The sequence below is a fragment of the Corythoichthys intestinalis genome, chromosome 9 (assembly GCF_030265065.1).
Source record: "Corythoichthys intestinalis isolate RoL2023-P3 chromosome 9, ASM3026506v1, whole genome shotgun sequence".
In the NCBI taxonomy this organism is placed as follows: Eukaryota; Metazoa; Chordata; class Actinopteri; order Syngnathiformes; family Syngnathidae; genus Corythoichthys; species Corythoichthys intestinalis.
In genome coordinates, this window is record NC_080403.1 from 56,981,378 (window position 1) to 57,005,249 (window position 23,872).

General features: G+C 39.6%; 1 protein-coding gene and 2 non-coding genes across 3 annotated transcripts; all 3 read left to right on the top strand.

The window, feature by feature from the left end:
* The first annotated feature begins 1,680 nt into the window (after nt 1–1,680).
* On the top strand, nt 1,681–23,144 carry gnl3 (G protein nucleolar 3). The gene is made up of 15 exons (XM_057846549.1): nt 1,681–1,788; nt 1,889–1,947; nt 2,063–2,203; nt 4,519–4,638; nt 4,701–4,781; nt 4,845–4,980; nt 5,066–5,169; nt 7,975–8,125; nt 12,938–13,025; nt 13,969–14,146; nt 18,862–19,004; nt 19,191–19,327; nt 19,408–19,556; nt 22,120–22,174; nt 22,716–23,144. The coding sequence occupies exons 1-15, from the start codon at nt 1,776–1,778 to the stop codon at nt 22,814–22,816; spliced, it is 1,656 nt and encodes a 551-aa protein (XP_057702532.1). The 5' UTR covers nt 1,681–1,775; the 3' UTR covers nt 22,817–23,144.
* Nucleotides 7,443–7,578, top strand: LOC130922464 (small nucleolar RNA SNORA47). Its single transcript, XR_009064511.1, has one exon. It is a non-coding gene; the product is annotated as a small nucleolar RNA SNORA47 (small nucleolar RNA).
* LOC130922462 (small nucleolar RNA SNORD19) lies at nt 19,047–19,118 on the top strand. The gene has a single exon (XR_009064509.1). It is a non-coding gene; the product is annotated as a small nucleolar RNA SNORD19 (small nucleolar RNA).
* Nucleotides 23,145–23,872: the final 728 nt, after the last annotated feature.

Below are 23,872 nucleotides of genomic sequence, written 5' to 3' on the forward strand. Positions count from 1 at the left end.
AATTTTGCACTGTTACGGTACGGTTACAATATCTACGCGCAAACTATCACATAAAGTCAGCCATCTGCCTCCTAGTCTGAGTACTGTAAATGTTCATATACGCACTTATATATTACCTCTACATCACTACTTGCTGCTAGTCACATATTCACTTTATTCCCAATCTGTGTACACGGTAACCTGTGTCTTTTATTTATTTATTTATTTTATTATTAGGCTTATTGTACTTTTGCTTTTGTTTTATGCGGTGAACATTATGGCTAAGCTTTGAATCTTTCCATTCTACTCTATTCTATTTTAATATCTGTAAATAGGACATTTTGAGTGAAATTATATTCTATGGTAAGGTGTCCTCTGGACATAATAAATGACTCCCTTCCACTCCCTGAACAGGGTAGAAAGTGGATGGTGATAAAATCAATGGGGGACCAAATGTGACAGAATGAAATATATAAATACATTTTAAGATAAATACTGCATTTTTCAGACTATAAGTCGTATTATTTTTTCAAAGTTTGGCCATGGGTGCGATTTATACTACAGAGCGACTTATAATCTGAAAAGTAGGGAGCTTAAATGTGTCATTATTTAAAATAGGAAATAAATCAATACAAATGTCATTAAATGTGTCATTAATTCAGTAAAATACCAGCTCAGTAATTGTAAAAACATATAGTTATTTCACTATTTAATGAATGATTTTACGGGGATGTGCTGTAAATAAATTCATGAAGTGCTGCAACAACAAAATAAAATCATTAATTAAATATTAAAATAATTATTTTGTTGTTTGTTTTTTTTTACATTAAATGGACTGGTATTTTAATGACACATTTAATGACACTTTTATTTATTTCCCATTTTAAAGAATTAATGACACATTTAAGTATTTATACAAATGTGTTTATATTAGGGCTGTCAAAAGTATCGCATTAACGGGCGGTAACTAATTTTTTAAATTAATCACGTGAAAATATTTGACGCAATTAAGGCACATGCCCCGCTCAGACAGATTTAAATGACAGTACAGTGAAATGCCCACTTGTTAATTGTGTTTTATGGAGTTTTGCCGCCCTCTTCTGGCGCTTGGGTGCGACTGATTTGATAGGCTTCAGCACCCATAAGCATTGTGTAAGCAATTATTGACATCAACAATGGCGGGCCACTAGTTTATTTTTTGATTGAAAATTTTACAAATTTTATTAAAACAAAAACATTTAGAGGGGTTTTAATATAAAATTTCTATAACTTGTACTAACATTTATCTTTTAAGAACCAAAGTCTTTCTATCCATGGATCGCTTTAACAGAATGTTAATAATGTTAATGCCATCTTGTTGATTTATTGTTATAATAAACAAATACAGTACTTATGTACCGTATGTTGAATATATACATCCATCTTGTGTCTTATCTTTCCATTCCAACAATAATTTACAGAAAAATATGGCGTATTTTATAGAAGGTTTGAATTGCGATTAATTGCGATTAATTATGATTAATTAATTTTTAAGCTGTAATTAACTCGATTCAAAATTTTAATCGTTTGACAGCCCTAGTTTATATATTTCATTGTGTTCCATTTGCGCCTCCATGATAACCTTCCACTGTACAAATTCAGTAATGTAATAAATCTCCTGTTCAACAGGTGGCGGTATGAAATGAAATTGAGGCTGATTCAAGCGGAAATGACACCTTGTGACTGATCCCACACGTGGGAGCGCTCATGCTACGCGTGTAGGACAGTCAAGTCGGAACGCACAATACAAGTACAAGATGAAACGACCAAGTAAGTCCTCTCTTTTAGCCTCAGTAAACGAACAAACATATTGCTTTATATTAATTATATTACGCTTGTCGACGTTGACTTGTTTTTCTTGTTTTCTCAGAGCTAAAGAAAGCGAGTAAGCGAGTGTCATGTGCTCTACGGTACAAAATCCAAAAGAAGGTTAGCTAACGATGTTTTGCATTTTTAAAACTATCTGCACATTTGGACTCCGCTCTTTAAATGACATTTTATGGACATACTTGTGTTTTTTGCGGGGTCCGTTTTCTTGTTGTAGGTACGAGAGCACAACAGAAAATTGAAAAGAGAGGCCAAGAAGAAAGGAGTGTCAAAACGAAGCAAGAAAGATCCAGGAGTGCCCAGTAGTGCTCCATTTAAAGAGGAAGTTCTGCGAGAGGCTGAGCAAAGGAGACTGCAGGTTAGTAAGGAAAGCTCTGATAATAATTCCACGCCGTCTTTTAAGAGCCACATTAAAAGAATGTCTAATACAGTGAAATTCAACCTGAAAAATTTTAAACAAATACGACCTTTCATAACATCTGAGGCTGCTAGGCTGTTTCTGCATTCAATGATATTATCACACATTGAATATTGCATTACGTGTTGGCAACTGGCAGGAGTAAATACATGCAATACCATAGAATCGCTCTATAGAAATCGTTAAAGGTGCCCCCCCCCCCCCCAAACTAATGTAATTCCAGGTTTGTAACACTTTTTAAAAGTACATTTTATTGAGCCTCGAGTATTTAAAAAAAAAAAAAAAAAAAATTAAAACCCCACCTCCCATTTTGGACTTAAGGGGTTGGGTGTGTAGTGGTCTAAGGACCAGAGCTATGGAGGTAGATTTGTGGATTTTTTTTTTTTTTTTTTTTTTTTTTTTTTTTAATATAAAGGCCCCTTTAATTAAAAAAAAAAAAATGTTAGAATGCAAAATAAATTTCAAACTCCCAAAAAAGAAACTATTTTTCTTGGATTTAATTTAATTTTTTAAATGATTTAATTTTATTTTTTTAATTTGGAGAGGGTTTTTTTTTTTTTTTTTTTTTTTTTTTTTTTTTTTTTTGTGACTGAATTGATGGTGTTATACTTGTATAGCGCTTTGTTGTTTTGAGTTTGGGCCACATTTTGGGTATGACATTTGTGTCTTTATAATTCAATCAAAATATAAGTAAGCAAAAAATATTTTCAGAGGAAATATCACATCAATCATAAAAAAAAAAAAAAAAAAAATGTTTTCAATCATAGAAATGTTTTTGACTGCAAAAAAATGTCTATACATTTGTGTCTAAATCATTCAATCCCCCCAAAAGTTGCTTCAATCAAAAAATAAATAAAAGAAAAAATTCATATGCAAAAATTGCCCTTTTGCTAAAAATATTTAATATATTACTATAATAAATATTGATATTTATATTTTGGGGGGGAATATTATTTTTATTTGAAATTATTTCTTTTTAAGTGGAAAAAGTTTGTAACTTTTTTTTTTAAGTGCAAAAAGTTGCCCATTGTTGTAAACTTTAGTATTATATAGCATTTAAGCTAGCGGACGTTTGTGACGCAAGTTTGCCAATTGTTGTAAACATTAGCCTTATATAGCATTTAAGCTAGCCGACTTTTCCAATGCAAGTTAGCCAATTTTAGTAAACATTAGCATTGTATAGCATTTAAGCAATCGGACGTTTGCTGTGCAGGTTTGCCAATTGTTGTAAACATTAGCCTTACATAGCATTTAAACTAACGTACGTTTCAGTACATATTTTTATACTGGAGTGCCAAGTCAAATTTCGTTGTTGACAATGTTTTGCTGACAATGACAATTAAGTTTGATTCTATTAGTATTATATAGCATTTAAGCTAGTGGACATTTGCTATGCAAGTTTGCCAATTGATGTAAACATTAGCATTATATAACATTTAAGCTAGCTAACGTTTGCTATGCAATTTTGCCAATTGATGTAAACATTAGTATTATATAGCACTTAAGCTAACTGACTTTTGCTATGCAAGTTAGCCAATTGTTGTAAACATTAGCATTATAAAGCATTTAAGTCGGCCAATTTTTGCAATTGGCTAACTTGCATAGCAAACGTCCGCTAGCTTAAATGCTATATAATGTTAATGTTTACAACAATTGGCAAACTTGCGTAGCAAACATCTGCTAGCTTAAATGCTATATAATGCTGATGTTTACTAAAATTGGCTAACTTGCATTGGAAAAGTCGGCTAGCTTAAATGCTATATAATGCTAATGTTTACAACAAACCTAGCAAACGTATGCTAGCTTAAATGCTGTATAATGCTAATGTTTACCAGTTTTTTTCTAGTGTGCACCAGAAACTTTCTAGTGTGCACCAGAAACATTTTTTTCTGGTGCACCAGTTTGCTTAAATTTGTTCTTATTTCTGTCAATGTCCTTTTAGGGGCTCCATATAATTCTGCATTGTTTGAAGAAACACTCAGGAATTTTACTATGTAGCATTTTTCAGCATTAAATGCTCTTTTGAAAGTGTAACTTTGGCAAGCCAAAATAAATATTATTGCAAGCATGAACACTTGTTTGTGTTTAACATATCCTAAAATGTATTCTGCAAAGCATTACGAAGTAGGACATTAAATAAATTGTAGCGCTCTTAGACCACTTTAGCTTCGACACTGCTGTTAATCCTGTTATGAAGATGCAGGTGTTTTTTTTTAAGCAATGTCAGTAATTCCTACCGAACCCTGTGACCTCAGATTGAGGAGGAAAAGGAGCGCCAAAAACAAGCTGCGAAAGCTGAACGCGCCAAGAAGCGGAAACAGGAAAAGGAGTCTGCAAGTAAAAAAGAAGAACCCAAAGCCAAAAAAGCTCGTGAGGTAACCAAACAAATTCACCGAAAGTAGATGCAGCTACAAAACTGTTTTTCACATTATTGCAGGTTAAGACTGTAAAGCGTCCGGAAAAAGAGAATGCAGCAGAAAAGAACACAAAAAAGTTTCTTTGTGCTGAACTAAATAAGGTAACGACACAGTCCCGCTTTGTTTTGTCATTGAAACTCATCAGATGGTTTTGTGCCTTTCAGGTAATTGATGCATCTGATGTTGTATTAGAGGTGCTGGATGCTCGCGATCCCCTGGGGTGCAGGTGTCCTCAGCTGGAGGAGGCGGTGCTGCAGAGGGCAGGCAACAAGAAACTACTTTTTGTTTTAAACAAATTAGGTTTGTGAGATCACAATAATAAGTCAAATAAGCGCTTTGTTTGTATTAGTCATATGCACCTACTGTTTACCTAAATCTGTTGTAGATTTGGTACCAAGAGACAATGCGCAACAATGGATCGAAAGATTACAGCAGGAGTTTCCAGTTGTAGCCTTCAAAGCAGCGACACAAGCTCGACATGAAAAAACGGTAAGAGCATCATGCAAAAATCCAAAGATGTTATAATCAAGGGTGCATGTAGCACTTGAGTTTGTTGCTTACAATACGTTATACTCCGCGGGGGCACTACGACAAGGTGCGGTGGGTTGTGCAGCCGGGTAGAAGTCCCACACGGCGGTCCCGCTGCCCTCTCAGCTGGGTTCTCCAATTTTAATGTATGAATGGAAAATGGACATTACTTATATAGCTCATTTATCTACATGGTTACTAGAGCTGGGAATCTTTGGGCACCTAACGATTCGATTGCGATTACGATTCAGAGGCTCCGATTCGATTATAAAACGATTATTGATGCACCTCGCTCCTTTTTTTTTTTTTTTTTAAATGTTTTGTACATTAGTTCCAAAATTGTTCAAAAATCCTCTCAGGCTAAACCAAACTACTATTTCAGTATCAAGTTAACATATAGCAGTAAACAAATATACAAAAATAACAGTAAATAAAAAAACTCCAGTCCCCATTCTGTAACAGCAGCTTTAAACAACATTCAATTAATTTAATGTTGTGAATCAACTGTTAAAGTTGTTAAAATTGCTCCCGTTATTCCATAATTTCCCTTTTGTCTACTTTCGACATGTGAAAGTTTAAAAACTATTTTAAAGATAGATTCAAGTCAATATTTTACCGATTTAGGAGTATTTTAGATAAAAAGTTAGATTTGCTTGGAAGGTTCGTTACAACAGCCTTGCAGGGAAGTGTACTGCTTTAAGATGGCGGCCGTTTACTAACGGCCGCCATCTAGCTTTTTGTAGATGTGCTGCTCACGCTACCGAATCAATGGTGCATCTAGTCCTATATAAATTATATCTACCATTACATTATGTGGATGACGTACTTTGTAGCAGCTTTTCGGCAGCAGTCAGGTATGTTGTTGTGTTTTTTTTTTTATCTCGTGGCATGAGTTGAGCTAGAGCCGTGAGTTGAGCATTGGCATTACCCAAGGGGCCGGGTAATGAGAAGCATGATGTTTAGCTACTCTCGCTGCGTTCTTCCTCGTTGTGCCCCGAAGACCGAGCGACACACTGAGTGTACTTCCGCTTTACTTGGCATATTTCAATAATCGGAATTTGTATGTTTGTGAATCGTTCTCGAATCTTCCACAGCCGAATCGCGAATAATCTAAGAATCGGAAATTTTGCACACCTCTAATGGTTACCATGCCCAAAGCGCTTTACGTTAGCACACATTTACCCTTTCACATACATACATTCACACACCAATGGTGATGCGGCCATGCAAGGCGCTGCCAACCCATTGGGTGCAAATTAGGGTTCAGTGCCTTGCCCAAGGTCACTTCGACAGTGGGCAGTCATAGCCGGGAATCGGGTCCAAAGACAACTCCAGCTGCCAACTGCGCCATGGCCGCCCGTATACACTACCAGTGGCTGCCAGTCGGGGACCTGGCAGCCCCAATAATATAGCAGTAGTTGGGTACACTTATCTGTGTAGTGGTGCTTCTGAGGTGGGCTGTTGGGGCTTGGGGGAGGGTGGTGGGGCTCCGGTCCCGCACCAACCCACACTGGCCTCTCGATATTCTCCTGCTTCCGCCTGGCTCTCTTTTCTACTCGAGCACCCTACTTGAGTCCTGACACAGAACGCCGGCTGGTCGGCTGGTGGTTTTCCCTTCCTCGGGCCTAGTGGGCAGTAGGAGTCCCACATTGTGCTGCATTGGTTGGAGGGTCCAGATTGGGGGGGGGGGGGGGGTGGCATGTCTTCTCATCCCTTCCCTGCGTCCCTGGGAGATGATGGTGCCCCTTTGCTGGAGGGGCCCTGGGGCAGCCCCTCCGCATCATCTCCACTTTTCTGCAGGACTAACACACGTCTGAGTGGGTTCACGCATGACTGGGTGCAAGTGGATACACTCAGGCAATGAGATTGCCAGTGGCATGATTAGCGATCAGGTAGCACAGAATAGGATATCAACATATTCACACTTAAGGCTGATTCATGTTTCTGCATTGTGGTGACGGCAGGCCTACGCCGTTAACGCAGCCCGATTAAGACCTAATGCTCTAGCCTGACAATCCGTTACGTCAACGCGTCATGACGTGAATATCAAAGGACTGTGATTTGTACGCTCAGAACAGTGTTTCCGGTTCAGCACACCAAGACCGCCATTTTCAAACATTCGCAAGATTCTCGTGTCGCCTACACTTCAACGTATGTATTAACATTTGTTGTTCAACATTGGCAATCAAGGCCTTCTGATCTTGATTCTGAAAACTCTTTACTGTGAATTTCTACGGAGGTCTGAGAAGGTTGAGCAGCCTGTGCGGTGCTGTTCTTAACTGGTTACTACCTCCTACACGAACAATCAAAACACTCCATGATGGGCTCTGCTGTGACGTGCTGAGCCTAATTTGTGTTTGATGACAATTTTCTGAAGGGATTATACATTGTAGTCCCCGGGTCATGAAGTACCCACCTTAACGTGATTTCGACTTTACGACTCATTTTGTCTTCAGTCGTTTTTTTGTCGCGTAAATGGTACCTTATTGTACCTCACAGTATTTTATTTTATTTTTTTACTTTATATTTTAATATTACTCTTCTGCCCTTTGGCAAACAGTGTATATGACTATAATTTTTAGAGAGCGAGAGAGAGACTTATAATGTTTTTGGATAGTTATTTTGAGATTTAGGGATACTCATAGGGTTTATTCCGATTTGTGCGGAAATTCGGGTTACGTTGCCAGCGTAGGAACGGAACTCGTTCTTAACCTGGGGGACTACCTGTATTTAAAACGTGGGTGCCCCTCTCTTCTCCTTCATCAGGCAAAGAGGAGAAGCAGGATAAAACCTTCCAATCAAATCTTTGACAAATCCAGAGGAGCAACCTGTTTCGGAGGAAAATTTCTCACGGAGCTGCTGACGCAGATCGCCGCAGACAAGGAGGGCGACAAGCGTCTCCGCGTGGGCATAGTTGGTAAGGAAAAACATGGGTAAAATTCTCTTCATTCTTGTGCGTCGCAGGGAATTCTTATTATTGTACCTGAGCCAGTAGTGTTCGCTCACTGTGTTTTGATGACGCCATCAAAAGAGGACTGTGGTTCTTCACACTACAGTGTATCACAAAAGTGAGTACACCCCTCGCATTTCTGCAGATATTTGAGTATATATTTTCATGGGAAAACACTGACAAAATGACAATTTGATACAATGATAAGTAGCCTGTGTGCAGCGTACAGTGGGGCATATAAGTATTTAGTCAACCACCAATTGTGCAAGTTCTCCCACTTGAAAAGATTAGAGAGGCCTGTAATTGTCAACATAGGTAAACCTCAACCATGAGAGACAGAATGTGGGGAAAAAAAAAAAACAGAAAATCAAATTGATTTTTAAAGAAGTTATTTCACAATTAGAGTGGAAAATAAGTATTTGGTCACCTACAAACAAGCAAGATTTCTGGCTGTCAAAGAGGTCTAACTTCTTCTAACGAGGTATAACGAGGCTCCACTCGTTACCTGTATTAATGGCACCTGTTTGAACTCATTATCGGTATAAAAGACACCTGTCCAAAATCTCAGTCAGTCACACTCCAAACTCCACAATCGCCAAGACCAAAGAGCTGTCGAAGGACACCAGAGACAAAATTGTAGACCTGCACCAGGCTGGGAAGACTGAGTCTGCAATAGGCAAAACGCTTGGTGTAAAGAAATCAACTGTGGGAGCAATTATTAGAAAATGGAAGACATACAAGACCACTGATAATCTCCCTCGATCTGGGGCTCCATGCAAGATCTCATTCCGTGGCGTCAAAGTGATAACAAGAACGGGGAGCAAAAATCCCAGAACCACACGGGGGGACCTAGTGAATGGCCTACAGAGAGCTGGGACCACAGTAACACAATGCGCCGTCAGGGACTCAAATCCTGCACTGCCAGACGTGTCCCCCTGCTGAAGCCAGTACGCGTCCAGGCCCGTCTGCGGTTTGCTAGAAAGCATTTGGATGATCCAGAAGAGGACTGGGAGAATGTGTTATGGTCAGAGGAAACCAAAGTAGAACGTTTTGGTGGAAACACAGGTTCTCGTGTTTGGAGGAGAAAGAATACTCAATTGCATCCGAAGAACACCATACCCATTGTGAAGCATGGGGGTGGAAACATCATGCTTTGGGGCTGTTTTTCTGCAAAGGGACCAGGACGACTGATCCGTGTAAAGGAAAGAATGAATGGGGCCACGTATCGTGAGATTTTGAGTGAAATCTCCTTCCATCAGCAAGTGCATTGAAGATGAGACGTGGCTGGGTCTTTCAGCATGACAATGATCCCAAACACACTGCCAGGGCAACAAAGGAGTAGGTTCGTAAGAAGCATTTCAAAGTCCTGGAGTGGCCTAGCCAGTCTCCAGATCTCATCCCTATAGAAAATCTGTGGAGGGAGTTGAAAGTCCATGTTGCCCAACGACAGCCCCAAAACATCACTGCTCTAGAGGAGATCTGCGTGGAGGAATGGGTCAAAATACCAGCAACAGTGTGTAAAAAGCTTGTGAAGAGTTACAGTAAACATTTGGCCTCCGTTATTGTCAACAAAGGGTACATAACAAAGTATTATGATAAACCAAATACTTATTTTCCACCATCATTTGCAAATAAATTCTTTAAAAATCAAACAATGTGATTTTCATTGTTTTTTCCACATTCTGTCTCTCATGGTTGAGGTTTACCCATGTTGACAATTACAGGCCTCTCTAATATTTTCCAGTGGGAGAACTTGCACAATTAGTGGTTGACTTAATACTTATTTGCCCCACTGTATATAGTAGTTAATTTATTTTCCCCTCTAAATATAGCCATTAATATCTAAACCCCTGGCAACAAAAGTGAGTACACCCCTTAGTGAAAGTTGTCAAAATTAACATACAACATGTCAACTGTCAATATTTTGTGTGGCCACCACTATTATCCAGAACTGCCTTTACTGTCCTGGGCATGGAGTTGACCAGAGCTTCACAGGTTGTCACTGGAATTTCTCTTCCACTCATCCGTGACGACGTTGCAGAGCTGCCGGATATTTGAGACTTTGCGCACCTCCAGCTTCCGTTTGAGGATTCCCCCAAAGATCTTCTATTGGGTTCAAGTCTGGAGACATGCTTGGCCAGTCCATCAGCCTCTTCAGTAAAGCGGTGGTCATCTTGGAGGTGTGTTTGGGGTCATTGTCATGCTGGAACACTGCCCTGCGACCCAGTTTCTGGAGGGAGGGGATCATGATCTGCTGCAGTATTTCACAGTACATGTTGGAGTTCATGTTTCCCTCAATGGAATGTAACTCTCCAACACCTGCAGCACTCATGCAGCCCCAGACCATGACATTCCCACCACCATGCTTGACTGTAGGCACGACACACTTATCTTTGTACTCCTCACCTGGTCGTCGCCACACATGCTCGAGACCATCGGAACCAAACAAATTAATCTTTGTCTCATTAGACCATAGGACATTGTTCCAGTAATCCATGTGCTTCGTTGACATGTCTTCAACAAACTTTGCGGGCTTTCTTGTGTACAGTCTTCTCCTGGGGTAACAGCCATGCACACCAATTTGATGTAGAGTGCGGCGTATGGTCTGAGCACTAACGGTCTGAACCCCCACCTCTTCAATCTCTGCAGCAATGCTGACAGCACTTCTTTCAAAGAAAGCATTTGGATGTGACGTTCAGCACGTGCGCTCAGCTACTTTGGACGACCAACCCGAGGCCGGTTCTGAGTGGACCCTGCTCTTTTAAAACGCTGGATGATCTTAGCCACTGTGCTGCAGCTCAGTTTCAGGGTGTTGGCAATCTTCTTGTAGCCTTGGCCATCTTCATGTAGTGCAACAATACGTCTTTTAAGATCTTAGAGAGTTCTTTGCCATGTGGTGCCATGCTGGAACTTTCAGTGACCAGTATGAGAGAGTGTGAGAGCTGCACTACAAATTTGAACACACCTGCTCCCTATGCACACCTGGACCTAGTAACACTAACGATTCACATGACATTTTGGAAGGAAAATGACAAGCAGTACTCAATTTGGACATTTAGGGATGTAGTTTCTTAGGGGTGTACTCACTTTTGTTGCCAGGGGTTTAGATATTTATGGCTTTATTTTGAGGGGAAAATATACAGTGCCTTGCAAAAGTATTCGGCCCCCTTGAGGTAAATCTGCTCAATTTACAGTGATACGTGCTTAAAGTGATCCTCTACCTTAAATACATGTATGCTCTAATAAACCACAATTGTTCCCTTTTACTAAAATGTGTTGTTAGAAACACATAAAATGTTAAATCAATGGCAATATTTTATAATATTTACTACATACAGTGCCTTGCAAAAGTATTCGGCCCCCTTGAATCTTGCAACCTTTTTCAGGCTTCAAACATAAAGATATGAAATTTAATTTTTTTGTCAAGAATCAACAAGTGGGACACAATCGTGAAGTGGAACAACATTTATTGGATAATTTAAACTTTTTTAACAAATAAAAAACTGAAAAGTGGGGCGTACGATATTATTCGGCCCCCTTGCGTTAATACTTTGTAGCGCCACCTTTTGCTCCAATTACAGCTGCAAGTCGCTTGGGGTATGTTTCTATCAGTTTTGCACATCGAGAGACTGACATTCTTGCCCATTCTTCCTTGCAAAACAGCTCGAGCTCAGTGAGGTTGGATGGAGAGTGTTTGTGAGCAGCAGTCTTCAGCTCTTTCCACAGATTCTCCATTGGATTCAGGTCTGGACTTTGACTTGGCCATTCTAACACCTGGATACGTTTATTTTTGAACCATTCCATTGTAGATTTGGCTTTGTTTTGGATCATTGTCCTGTTGGAAGATAAATCTCCGTCCCAGTGATCATGGGCCTCTTGGCTGCATCTCTGATCAGTTTTCTCCTTGTTTGAGAAGAAAGTTTGGAAGGACGGCCGGGTCTTGGTAGATTTGCAGTGGTCTGATGCTCCTTCCATTTCAATATGATGGCTTGCACAGTGCTCCTTGAGATGTTTAAAGCTTGGGAAATCTTTTTATATCCAAATCCGGCTTTAAACTTCTCCACAAGAGTATCTCGGACCTGCCTGGTGTGTTCCTTGGTTTTCATAATGCTCTCTGCACTTTAAACAGAACCCTGAGACTATCACAGAGCAGGTGCATTTATACGGAGACTTGATTACACACAGGTGGATTCTATTTATCATCATCGGTCATTTAGGACAACATTGGATCATTCAGAGATCCTCACTGAACTTCTGGAGTGAGTTTGCTGCACTGAAAGTAAAGGGGCCGAATAATATTGCACGCCCCACTTTTCAGTTTTTTTATTTGTTAAAAAAGTTTGAATTATCCAATAAATGTTGTTCCACTTCACGATTGTGTCCCACGTGTTGATTCTTGACAAAAAAATTAAATTTCATATCTTTATGTTTGAAGCCTGAAAGAGCCGAATACTTTTGCAAGGCACTGTATGAACTCTATTATATAAGCTGCACACAGACTACTTTTCATTGTGTCAAAGTGCCGTTTTGTCAGTGTTGTCCCATGAAAAGATATAAATATCTGCAGAAATGCGAAAGGTGTACTCACTTTTGTGATACACTGTATAACTATTGGCCGAAAGTTTTCGGGGCTGAATTTTCAGTAACAACTCCAAGTTTTGTTTCCTTTCAAGATGTATAGTCAAAAAATAAAACTCATTCTTGATTAATCACAGCAATGACACGTGTTGTACCTTTTTTTAAAATTGATGGTATTAAATATATTTTGTTCCCATCCAGGCTTTCCCAATGTGGGTAAGAGCAGCCTGATTAACAGTCTGAAGGGAAGTCCCGCATGCATTGCCGGGTTGAAAAGAGGCATGACAAAGTGAGTTCTGATGCAATATATCAAGCAGTCTGGAAGAAAACGCAAGTAACTACTGTAATTTTCGCACTATAAGGCGCACCTGACTATAAGCCGCTACCCACCAAATTTGGCACGAAAACGGCATTTTTCATAGATAAGCCGCACTGGACTATAAGCTGCAGCTGTCCTCCCTGTATTATGGGATATTAACACCAAAAGATATTAACAGGTAACACTATTTGACAGCGGCATCAAACAACTGTTTTATGACCAATTGAACCACTATGAAGCTTTGAACCACTTGGTTGCAAAGCTTCATTGCTTGAAGAAGCTTCATTTGGATATCATTGCTCCCTTGGGGGAGACAGTTAACCTCTGCTGCCACCTGCTGTCAAAACTGTTGTTGTCCAATATGCCTCCTAGCATGCATTGCAGCGCTACAGCAGTAAATAACAATCAAAATTCATGTTCTGTGCTAATTATTTCTTCAGTTACTATTTCAATTGTTTCATTAATTGCTAGTTATGGTTTTTGGTAACACTTTATTTGACAGTGGTGCCATAAGACTGTCATTAGACAATGACATGATATGACATGACACTGTCATGAGCGTTTATGAATGCTTATAACAGATGTCATTTAGTGTTATCCGGCAAATTATTTCACTTTTGAATGGATGTAAAAGATCGAAGCTGTACATAAATGGACAATGACAAAATTTGCCGGATGACACTTAATGACATCTGTCATAAGCATTCATTAATGCCCATGATAGGGTCATGTCATAATTATGACAGTCTTATGACACCACTGTCAAATAAAGCGTTACTTATTAAATCAAATAAATCAACAAATTAGCCACACTTGACTATAAGACGCAGGATTCAAAATGAAGGAAAAAAGTAGCGGCTTATAATCCGAAAATTACGGTAGTTTCTTTACTTGCGTGGCTATTTTCCTACAGATGCATGCAGGAAGTGCAAATCCCGCCGAACGTGAATCTGGTCGATAGCCCAGGTATACTGGCCTGCCCGTCAAACCCGGCGGCCGCTATCGCTTTAAGGAGTACGCAAGTGATGGACAGCCACGAGAGCGTGCAGGAAGCTGTCTGGACTCTGCTTGAACAGTGCAACAAGCAACAGGTACTGTCCACTGCAATGAGATATTTGCCATTCAACTGTTACAAAATGATTTCTTACCACCATTGTTGTCATTTTTTTCCACTTGGCGGTCAGGGCATTGAAACATGGAATCGAAATTTTAAAAATTCGAAATGTTCCGGGAGAACCGGAGTGTTAGAACCGGGTCCCATCGATGCTCGATGTTCAATGCCCAACCCTAACTAAGATACAACTAAGAATAATAGGTCTTTTCATCCATGAGACTGAGATGAAAATGAAGAGGGCTACCAAAAACAACACTGCCTACTAGAGCTGGGAATCTTTGGGCACCTAACGATTTGATTAAGATTCAGAGGCTCCGATTCGATTATAAAACGATTATTGATGCACCCCCCTCCTTTTAAATTAAAAAAAAAAAATGTTTTCTACATTAGTTCCAAAATTGTTAAAAAATCCTCTCAGGCTAAACCAAACTACTATTTCAGTATCAAGTTAACATATAACAGTAAACAAATATACAAAAATAACATTAAATAAAATTAGGGCTGCAGCTATCGAATATTTTAGTTGTCGATTAATCGATGGGCTAGTTGGTTCGAATAATCGAGTAATCGGATAAGGAACATGAAAAATTAAAAAACCTGAGCTGAGCCTCAAACGGTATAATTTTTTTTTTTTTTTTATCTATGTACAACAAAAGAATTGGCTAACTTACAACGAAAAAGTTCACTGGCTTAAATGCTATAAAATGCTTTTTTTTTTTTTTTTTTTTTTTTACAATGCTCTTAACAAATGGTTCAGACACATATTCCCACAAAAAACAGCCAAATTATGAATGCATTAAAAAACATTAGCTCAAACAAAAACTTGGCTTAAATTGGTCTTAACAGGGAGCGGTTAGATTCAGCCATGTGAAAAGAGGCAGACCAGAGGGCAGTGTATCCACCCAAATGAATAAAACTAAATGCAAACACTTTCAAAGTAAACCATTATAACGCCACTTTAAACGAATACTCGAAGCAACAAAATTTAATTTGAATAGTTTTTTTCTAATCGAATACTCGAGTTAGTCAATGAATCACTGCAGCACTAAATAAAATACTTCAGTCCCCATTCTGTATCAGCTGCTTTAAACTACCGTCAATTTATTGTTGTGAATCAACCGTTACTGTTGTTAAAGTTGCTCCCATTATTTCATAATTTCCCTTCTGTCTACTTTTGACATGTCAAAGTTTTAAAACTGTTTCATCATTTAAAGATATATTCAAGACAAGATTTTGCCGATTGAGGAGTATTTTAGATAAAAAGTTAATTATACCCCTTTCCCACTGGCCAAAAAACCCGTGTCAACCCGCTAACAATCGGCTTTTGGTGGCAGTGGGAAAGGTGCAGCGACCCGCCTCGACCCGTGTCAATCAACCCGCCAAGCGACCCGCGTTAAAATCACCTCGGCTCTGATCGCCATGCAGTGTGAAAGCAAAACCCCGGGTCAACAGTCAACACCCTAATTTACGTGGTGACGTAGGCTAGTACGTGATGCGTCATAACAAAAACCAAAAACCATGTGCTCTAGCCCGGATCCACATACGGCGAACAGTCAGTGTAGCAGCGTTAGCAATAGCCATAACAGATGAAACAAAGGCTCTTCTCCTCCTTCTGTGACGTACACGACTCCTTTCAATTTCAAACCAAAATTTACGTAGCCTACGTTGCCTCAGCACAAGCACAGTGTTGATCCTTTGCTGCATTTTGACCATTTTGCGGGCAGTAAAAAGCATGAAAACAGAGAACACAAACGGAAAGGAGGCTGCTATGTTGCTTTGCATTGTTAACTTCCTTGAACTGAATGAATTCGGTCGCAGTTGTCGAAGCGCATCTTAGCGGAGTGACGTCACGCACCTTACGCACGGCTGAGGAGGGGTGGGGGTTAGACGGGTGAAAAGATTAAAAAAGACACGGCTTTTTTCGTCAATGGGAAAGGTGCAAAATGCCAATTGCTAGTGGGATGCATCGGCATGGAAAAACGCGCGTTGACCCACTAGTTTCAGTGGGAAAGGGGTATTAGATTCGCTACAACAGAGCCTTCTAGAGAAGTCTACTGCTTTAAGATGGCGGCTGTTTACTAACGCCATCAAGTCCGACATTTCGCATCTCTGTTCAAAAATACATGTTCTAACACTGCTGCCGTCTGTCATTTTGCATCTACTGTAGCCGTTTGTTTGTAGCAACTAGCAACCGGTGTTCTGCCAAAATCTGCTACATCGGCGAAACGTCTACATATTAGTCAAATTTGACACAAGAGCTGTCCCGACTAGTCGACATAGTCGACGTCATCGATGATGTAAATCCGTCGACGAGCACAACATCCCGTCGACGGCTAATGAAGGATTACAAAAATATATGCGTGGAAAGTTAAGCATGTCGGACGCTTGGTATGCAAGTGGGGAAAGCGGCAAAAAGCCAAAAAAAAACGCACCAGAGTCCAAAACATTGACTTATTTTAAAGAAACAAAGGAGGGTACACTTTTGTGTCCTGTCTCTTCAATGCCAAGCTTGGCTGCACGTTGGCCGTGAATGACAACGGCAGGAGATTGTAAGTCCATCTAACTAACTAATGACATGTTTTATTGAAGTTGCTAAGCCTGTCGCGATATGCAATGAGTCAGTTTATTGCATGTTAAATAAAAATGAGGGTGGTCATTTTCACGGCTGCGTTTTATCGGTGCGCGTGCGTGCGTGCTGATGGCATATGAGACTCCAGTTCTTTTCTCTCATCAACACGCTGTAGAATTAAAGTTCAGACATACAAAATAAGAAAACACATCTATATTAAACACTATATACGTTAGCATTGCTACATTGAGGTGAATGGGGAAAAAAGACGACCTACTTTAGCGCGTGTTTTCTTTATAAAACAGGCAGCCTTCTCCAAAACTTGCAGTTAAAAGGTGACACTTCAAACACGAAAAATCGCTGGTTAACAGCATTTGCAAAAGGAAAAAAATCTGTTACTGACACCACATGCAATGACATAAAGTGTTTTTTTTTTTTTTTTTTTTTTTTTTTTTTTGCGGATTGTAAAGCTTAAATTACCGGTTTAGCGAACGTACTTCCGCTGAACATTTCAAAATAAAAGCATGTCATGTTCGTCATATAAATAACGATTTCTGGAATTAATCCCACATACTTCAGATTCTACACTAAGGATACCTTTAAAATGACACCCTTTATGAAAATTCTGATTGGGAATGATTAATTATCATAATTAGGCTCGAGCGTTTACGTCACAGCAGCACGGGATCGTGCGAGATTTGCGACAACGCAGCCATTGCGGAAGCACGTCTGCATCACGGGACATTTAAACTTAACGGCAAATACAATTGAACTGCGAGTGCCAAAGATGGAAAAATGTAGGGAAAACTTGCCAGTTCGATACAGACAAACTTGTTACCACGGCGAAGGACAGATATGTGAGCAATTTTAAGGATGTGAACAATGTTGACCCTCACGAGCAAGCCGAACACAAATGGAATAAAGATGTTGACAAGCTTCCACCACTACGCGAAATGGACATCATGCTGTATTTAGTGTTTGGTGTATGTTACCACACTCATCAGCAATTCCGAAACTACAAATCGCTACAAAGCTACGAACAGTTTTGCTGCGGATGGGTGCAGGATCTTCACATTATGACCATAGCAAATGGCAACACCATCTTTCTAGCAAAGATAGGCAATGTGTGTTTACATTAGTCTGTGACCACGGATGTACAAATTTTTTGTTGCATAAAATGTCGCCTGTGTACAAATTCTTTGCCACTCTCTCACGTCAAAATATTACAGCTTTTTCATTTAGCAACGACAGGAATTATGTCTTATGAAGACAATGCACATGAATGCGTGCTAGTTGTTTAGCTGTAGCTATAGCTAACAACAGGCCGACTTAGGGCGTAAAGTTACTGAAATTTGCGTAAACAAACGAAATTAACTTACCGGAGTGGAAGTGCATAGAGCAAACTCAGTGTGTAACTGGAGAATCAAACGTTATGCCCTTCCTTCTGTTCGAGGCCACCCATGCCATTCTTCGACGTTTGGTAAGTTCAGATATGACTTTTCCCTCGCCTTTTCTCCATGTAGGGATCCGGAAGAAACTCAATGGTGTTCCGTCGAGCTGTACATTCTCCTTTCTATTCGATCGGTTGTTGCAATTCTTTACCGCACAATAATTTCCAACCATTTTTAAAGAGCGACCTGTGTTGAAATGCCTAACTGTTTGTTTCTCGCTTCCACAATGGCGATAGCGGCAGAAACCTCGCGAGTGCCACATCATACGCTCGAGCCTAATACTATTATATATAGTACTACAGTATACTATAATATTAATGCTAGGTATTTTTTTAAGAATTGTTTTGAATCATGTTGAGCTTTGTGTAGGACGTTTTGTCGCGTAGTAAGGAATGGCCGAACACTGGTCGTTGTTTGTAGCGGCTGTCGGCCGCAGTCAGGTATAATTGTTTTTTTTATCTAGCGGCATGAGTTGAACATATTTACTCTCGGTCCGTTCCTCATTGTGTCCCAAAGACCGCGCTGACTGTGTTTTACTTCCGCTTTACCTGGTATAATTCAGTAATCGGAATTTTTTATGAATCGTTCTCGAATCTTCCACGGCTGAATCGCGAATAATCTAAGAATCGGAAATTTCGCACGCCTCTACTGCCTACCACGTTTTCATTTCAGGTCCTCCTCCAGTTCAATATCTCGGATTATAGAAACTCATTGGAGTTTCTAAACTTGTTGGCCAAAAAGCACAGTCTTTTCCAAAAGGGCGGCGGCCTGAACACGATGCAGGCCGCTTCGATGTTTCTGGAAGATTGGACAGGGTAAGCTTTCGACCCACTCGCTGCCCATAGGCCAATTCATGTTGGAAATGAGGAAATATCTAATACGGATTTCACAATGAAGACTATTAATCCAACTCTGATCCAAGCACTGCCGGGCTGAAACGTGAGGTCACACGTGAGCCAGGAGTCGATACCGATGTTTTTCAGTGTTTTGATTTCTCCCAGAGCCAAGATGAGCTTCCACTGCAAGCTCACGGAGAAATGCGGCCTCCCTGCCTACGTTACGGACGCCGTCGTCACGGAGATGTGGAGCGGCCTGGATCGCGCGAAGCTGACAGCTGGCAATAAAAATACAATGAACAGTACGCGTGCTGGCTAACATTCCTATTTGACCCATTTTGTTATGTCATAGTTGATTATATGATTTCCTTCTGTCATGTAGATGTTAGATTCTCATCCCAGGCCAACAGTATCAGCTTCATGTCGCACGGTCCGACGGCGGGTCTGCTGGTAGTCGATGACCTCCCTGAAGAAAAAGGTGCCGTCAAACCCACAAATGATGTGGTGGTAGAGGCGGAGAACAACGAAGAGGTCAGCCACATTGTTAAGTAGTGCCACTTGACTCGATAGCAGGGGTGTAACGGTACACTAAAATGTCATTTCGGTTCACTTTTTGATTTGCTCTATTCATTTTCAGTACAAAAAACTAGGGGTGCACGATATCCATTTTTGAAACCGATATCGATAACTTCCTGCTTCTCAAAGCCAATACCGATATCGATAACTGATAATATATAATTTTTAAAAAATATAACCTGAGTTTTTGAACACCTGGAGGTTTAAAAAAACTAGTGGTGGATTCAACATAAATTTGCCTTTGATCTCACAGTGCGTTTCACTTCTGCACTGCCCGACAGCCAGCTAAGAATGAATGCACTTCCATAAACCACAAGGCTTGGTCTTTTCTTGCTTTTATGGGAAGACACTCGTCTTAATTTTGTGAAAGTAACACAGAAAAATACACATATTCAATACTCAATATACGACAAACTGCACAATACGCTTATATACACACAACTATTATATGTATAGCATAGCACACTATCTTGAGCTACTACAGCAATGGCTGGCTTCTATGACACAACAACTTATGAAGTTCTGCACATATGACCCTTCACCACAGAAGTAAACATATATTGCACATCCATATGTTATAGTAAACATAAAATACTTACATATATTTCCGAGGTGGAAACATAACAGAAAGCATTCATGATTGTCAATGCTACCGCTAGACACCGCAATGTGTAAGCAAACTACTGTAACAAAAAATTGATGCGGCGAATTATTCTGACCAGCAGGTGGCAGCAATGCCTAGCAAATGGTCAACTGATTTCCCATACTAGGGTGTAAACTGTAAAGCCAGCACAGTACATATTATCGGTCCTATTAACCCTTTAACACCGAACGTGTCGGCAGCGACGCGTTTACGCATATGGTCTTTGAAGCTTCGTCACGCTGTAATTACATCACCCACGTGCTGCTGGTTGGTCTCGTTTGAAAGTGCGGAAGTTGATGTCCACACCAGTTTTTATTTGAAGTCAATCGGCCAAGAAAAACGGGAGATAATGTCATTTGAGTTTTATAGTTTTATTGCACTCATAAATATGCATTAAAACGCTGCACGGACCATGTATCCATCTCCATATTGTCATCATTTCTTGTCCTTTTTCAAAAGCGAAAGCAGCACAAAAGACTACTTATCCCAAGAGTCGTTGTGGTGTCAGGAAGGACGAACCGAATGTGATCATTTTTAATAAATTTCCGAGCGAGGCGCCAACTATTGAAAGGGAGGCATGCGAAGCAAGCAGCAGCCGGTGTCGTGCCGAAAAATGCACAACACCGGTTGGTTTGAGCGAGCGACTTTGAAACGTGCAGAATGAATCTAAAACTACATTTAGGACAAGCTAATGCATTATTTCATTAACTCAAGGAAGAAGATGAGTCGTATTTGTCGTTGTTTCCCTCTGATGAATCGGCGTCTTGGCGAGAAGTGACAGTAGAGCGCAAACGGCGAAAGAGTAGGCTGTGTGACGTTGTGTGTGACGCAGCTCCGTGACCTGTTCAAGAAGAAGCTTTATTGAGTGCGCAAAAAAAAAAAAAAAAAACTTTATTGGGTCGCATGCCTGAAAAATCCAAGAAATTGAACTACTTGTCAATATTTTTTAAAATACTTTTTTTCAATGTTATACATATTTTTTCTTCACTATAATCTTTTTAATTTTTATGTAGATGTGTGTGCAAGAAGCTTGATTGCATGTACTTATATATTTTTGATAAGGTGATGGGTACAACATCTAACTTCACAAAAAGATATCTACCAAACCCTTTTTGTGTTAGATGATATATATACATTTTTTTCTCACTATTTGGCACACTATATAGCCTGTTTTGACCATAGTATGTGTAAAGGTCAAAAACGCCTATGACCATACCTGCTGTTTGTGTTGAATTGTCAAACATAAAACTATTCAATCTTATTTTTTTCTATTGAATGTTTATCCTAACAACTTGAATAAATATTATCAGGCTTCAAAACGGTTGGTCGAGCATGTTTGGTTGTCAATGGGACGTCAACATTACAAATTTTGAAAAAAAGATTTTGGGATTTTTTTGTCTTTTTGGGTCCAAAATATGGATTATAATTGGTCAGAGAAGAAAACAACAGTTTAGACATGAAGTTCAAGGTGTCCTGAAAAAACTGACCCAATTTGGCCAGTGTAAACAATTTTTTCTTTGAAATATAAAGGCAACATCAAATGCATGCAAATTCGGCCAAAATAGGCTTGGGTGTTAAAGGGTTAATAATATTATTGGATTTATTAGGATGACGTCATAATTCGTATTATCGGACCGATAATTATCGGACTAATAATTATCGTGCACCAGTACAAAAAATGCAGGAAAAAAATATTCAGCCGTTACACCCTTACTAGTATGTGGTCCAAGGTCTCACCCTGGCATGGAAATGAGGACAAAAACAAGTCTGGATTCACTCGTGAAGATTTATAATCCAACTCTGATCATGCTAATGAAATTTGAATGAGAGAACCAAGTCTCCTTGGCTTTTAACTACTTGTTTTTCCCCTCACAGGTGAAACAAAAAGAGGACACAAATGTAGATGAATCTGAGGAAGTCTCAACCGAAGGTACCCGTTTCCAGTTCTGTACATTTTATCAACGTTATTGTGGTTCATGGTTTTTGGTACCTGTTTTAATTTGCGCCTTCGTCTTTTGGGGGATGAATATTTCGGATTCATTGGTTTCAGTCGTAATTTAGTAGTTTCAAAATGTGCTCGTCTTTATCTAGTTTTAGTTGACGAATATTTTTTTTTTCTTCCAAAAATCAGAATAAAGATTGACAGATGAGCACATTTTGTAGCTTCTACAATAGGGGTCACATGAGTGACATGACCCAATGCAGGCTGACGTTTCCCACGCTGAGTGCTAATGCTAACGCTAGTAGTTACATTTCTTGAAAATGTCACGGGTTGTGAACGTATGTCGGAAACTCACGTTTTCGTCTCGTTAGATGAAAGCAGGCGCGTATCTCGTTATGTTTGTGTAGACGTTTTCTCATCTCGCCATCGCCGTGAACAAATGGTTCGTCAACGAAATATATCGTTATCATTGATGGAGAAAAAAAAAAAACTGCAATGGTGTGAAGAAATGTCCACCTTTTCTTTCCAGAAAAAACGAAGCACGTACAGTTCAAGTTGGTGCCCAACAACATCAGTGCCTCCACAGTGGAAACGGATGACGCCTATGACTTTAATGCTTACTTTAAATGAAAATAGTCCATGCAGTCAGGTGCACTATAAACTTTGATGTTTCTCTCCCTGCTACCTGGGCTGTTCAGACCCCAAAAAAACATTTATGAGTACATACAGTGGGGAGAACAAGTATTTGATACACTGCCAATGGGTTTTTCCATTGGCAGTGTATCAAATACTTGTTCTCCCCACTGTATCTGAAAGCTCTTCATAAAGACAATTTCAAGCAGGCCACTTTTATTTGAATATCTTGAACACAAATGAGCACATGCCCAAAATAATAAAAGATGTAATTCAAAGCAGTGGTCATGGAGGCCTAAATGCAAAAAAAAAAACCCTGCTCAGCTCTATTCAACTCCAAAAATTGAATGTGTACACATTCCTATGAATAATTACCGTATGTTATGCACTATCGGAATACAAGGCGCACACACATGAATGCCCCGTTTTAAAACTATGCATAGTAAGTAAGGTGCACTAGTTTTAGAGGTTGGGGTCGCATTATGCATCCACTAGATGGAGCTGCACTAAATGGAATGTCATGCCATGATTAACCAATGTTGATCTATGTATAAGGCACACTTTTGAAAAAATTGGCTTTTTGGTGCGCCTTATAGTGTGGAAAATATGGTCATTTTGAAAAGTGAGAGTTACACAAATTTTACAATGAAATAAATTCATAAACAATATCTAGGAATGTTGTTTTGGTCTGAATAGCCTTATATGAAAAGTGTAGCAACCTCTGTCCATGTTCTTTTGTCATTTATGTCCAGAATACAGTGGACCCTTCTATACTTGGGGGGCCTGCGTATTCACTTGTGCATTTTGAAAGAAATATCGCACCCTTGAAAAACTGGCTCATAGGAAAATTGAAAAATATTTTTCCCAATGCATTTTCACTGATTACCGCAATTAGTAGTCAGTCCTTGAGGGACGGCGGTGGTATTTGGGATGTGGCAAAATGTATTTTGGCATGTGGCTAATTTTTCCCATGTGGCATTTGTTGTGCAATCTGGATTTTTTTTTTTTTTTTTTTTTTTTTGCATGTGGCGTTTTTTGCCATGAAGCAAAATA

Excerpts from the sequence above, each read along its gene's own strand:
- gnl3 (XM_057846549.1), top strand. Across the intron at positions 19,328-19,407 it reads CAATAAAAATACAATGAACA|ATGTTAGATTCTCATCCCAG; the intron begins GTACGCGTGCTG and ends TCTGTCATGTAG. Across the intron at positions 22,175-22,715 it reads TGAGGAAGTCTCAACCGAAG|AAAAAACGAAGCACGTACAG; the intron begins GTACCCGTTTCC and ends TTTTCTTTCCAG.